At 37.4% G+C, this 2724-nt stretch overlaps 1 protein-coding gene across 1 annotated transcript; it reads left to right on the forward strand.

Moving 5' to 3' along the window:
• Positions 1–422: 422 nt before the first annotated feature.
• On the forward strand, positions 423–1418 carry LOC149149219 (putative receptor protein kinase ZmPK1). The gene has a single exon (XM_089442417.1). The coding sequence runs from the start codon at positions 423–425 to the stop codon at positions 1416–1418; it is 996 nt and encodes a 331-aa protein (XP_089298543.1).
• The last annotated feature ends 1306 nt before the right edge of the window (positions 1419–2724 follow it).

Below are 2724 nucleotides of genomic sequence, written 5' to 3' on the forward strand. Positions count from 1 at the left end.
AAAAATTAAAATCTAAGGTTTTGCCATTACACTTCATATAAATTGAATGTTGACCAGTATGAATGAATACAACAATGTTTGTATGTAAAACTGCTATTTTCTATGGTGGTTTTATTATTTATATGATTTTTTCTTCAGCAGTATCAGCGTAATAGATAGATCGAAGTCAGGATAAACCACCTGAAAAAAATCACAATTTCACTTTCAAAATTTCAAACCCATCTTTAGTCAACACTAAACCACCTGCGTTGTTAAAAATAGATGACTTCTCGCTCTACATATTCTTTTTTATGCGCCATAAGTAATCCAAAACTCTCCCGCCACGTTTGTCTGCAACTTGACACGGGACACCATTACTCTGTTACTCCTGGGTGGGGATGGACAAAGAGGATTTCCGGATTTGATTAATATCTCTGGCCGCAATGGAAGCAGAGCTGGGATTCCACTGCCGCTTCTTCTCTGCTCAGCTAACATGTTTGATGTTTCTGTTCGCCTGCAGCCATGTTTCTGGAATTTACATTTCCAACAATCAGTGCAACATTAAAAAAGATGTGCTGAAGCTCGGTTCTTCACTCACTCCTCAACAGAACACAACTTGCTTGGTTTCTCCCCATGAAATGTTTTCTGCTGGATTTTACAGAGTGGGTGACAATGCTTATGTTTTTGCCATCTGGTATACTCAAACACTCGACCGAACAGTTGCCTGGGTGGCAAACAGAGATCAACCCGTAAACGGAAGAGATTCCCGTCTTCTTCTGAGAAAAGATGGAAACCTCCTTCTGTCGGATGCAGACGGATCAGTTGTGTGGAGCACCAACACCGGCAGTAACTCCAATGTAAAGGAGGCTGCCCTTTTAGAAACGGGAAATCTGGTATTACGTGGCTTTTCGGGAGATCATGTGTGGGAAAGCTTCCAGTATCCAACCGATACTCTTCTTCCACTGCAGCCCCTCAGGAATAATATGCAGTTAATATCCAGATTGGGAAGGGGCACGTTTAAACCAGGCTACTATCGTCTCTACTTTGATAGCTACAACATTCTTCGACTCATTTACGACGTCAGATCAGGATTGAAGGACAACTATGGGCCTTTTGGCAGCCAAATCACATTATATGTCCAAGCGAGGTTGAATAGCGCCGGTGATTTCAGGTCAAACGATGGGTTTAACATTGAGGTGTCAGATTATGGTGAAGTCCTTAAGAGAAGATTAACTCTGGACGTTGATCGAAAGCTGAGGCTATACACTTTGGTGGAAGAGACAGGTACATGGAGCATTGTTTGGATGGAGGTCTTTGGTCAATGCGGAGTTCATGGCTTATGTGGAAAGTACGGTCTGTGCATATACACTCCAAAGCCCAGTTGTACATGTCCACCGGGTTTTCAGATGAAAATTTCCGGCGATTGGTTCCAAGGTTAACAGCGCAATCAACAACTGATTGGGCATGGTGCATCCAGTACAAAGTTTCTTCATCTTACACATACAAATTATCCTGACTTCGATCTATCTCACATTGCTTTAGCAGTTTCAGCAGTCTCTTCAAACTTCAAGCTTCTATTCAACTGAGCATTTGTTTTCTCCAGTTCTTTTCTTAAGGAAACAATTTCATCTACCATATTTTCACAATTTTCTCCCTTTTCCTTTAGTGGGATTCCCACCACTTATTCCATTCTTTTTTCCTCTTCCAGTTGAATCTTAATCTTTAGGCTAATAGTCTTCTTAAGGAAACAATTTCATCTACCATATTTTCACAATTTTCTCCCTTTTCCTTTAGTGGGATTTCCACCACTTATTCCATTATTTTTTCCTCTTCGAGTTGAATCTTAATCTTTAGGCTAGTAATAGTCTTTTCTATTTATTCAAGGCTTTTTGACATCATTGTTTTTGCATCACAATCCTCCTCTTCATATTTCACTTTTGTTTCAAATTATTTTTCTTAAATTTCTTTATTTCACTTAAAACACAATGGTTTCTTCTTTAAAATATTCCTCCCCGTCTATTTTAGCATTTTTCTCTTCTTCAAAATCCATCTTTTATTTTCCTTTGTCCCAAGAGATTAGTTTTTGTTTTTATTGCAATGACGAAATTTTATTTTCTATCACTATAAAAAAATGTTGTCATTGCTCTCTTAAAATGAGTCACTAACCTATTCTCAGCATTTTTCTTATAAGAGTTCTTCTTCTTTTCATGCTTGTCCTTTTTGTGGCTTTTTTTGTTGATGATGTTTTCTTTTCTTCTTTACATTATGGTCTTCTTCATCATCCTACTTTCATCTTTTTAATATCAAAAATTACCCACAAAATGTCTTACTTTCACATAGTTAAGGCATTTAAATGGAAACTTACCTTTGTATTTACTATATCCTTTTTTGAGTTTTCATACAAAATGTGCTTCCTCTACATCTCTTTTAGTGTTAGAGCTCTGGTTTGATTCATGCTCTATATTTTTCGTCTTCTTTGAAGCTTTGTAGGACACTTCTCGCTTTGATGGCTTCTTTTTCTGGTCCTCATTTCATATGTTGTGAGAATCCCATGCAATTCATTCATTTCCAATTTATCAAGATCCTTCATTTCTTCAAAAGATAAAACTTTGGAATCAAAAATTAAGGGGATTGACATTAACACCTTTTACACAATCATCGCTTCTTCAACCTTTTCACCTAGCCCTTTGATGGCATTGAAAATTTTGTCTACATGAAGGAGATAGGTTGCAAAATTTTCTTCTT

The sequence above is a fragment of the Pinus tabuliformis genome, chromosome 9 (genome assembly GCF_031772625.1).
Source record: "Pinus tabuliformis cultivar Carrire ecotype Pingquan chromosome 9, CPIR1, whole genome shotgun sequence".
In the NCBI taxonomy this organism is placed as follows: domain Eukaryota; kingdom Viridiplantae; phylum Streptophyta; class Pinopsida; order Pinales; family Pinaceae; genus Pinus; species Pinus tabuliformis.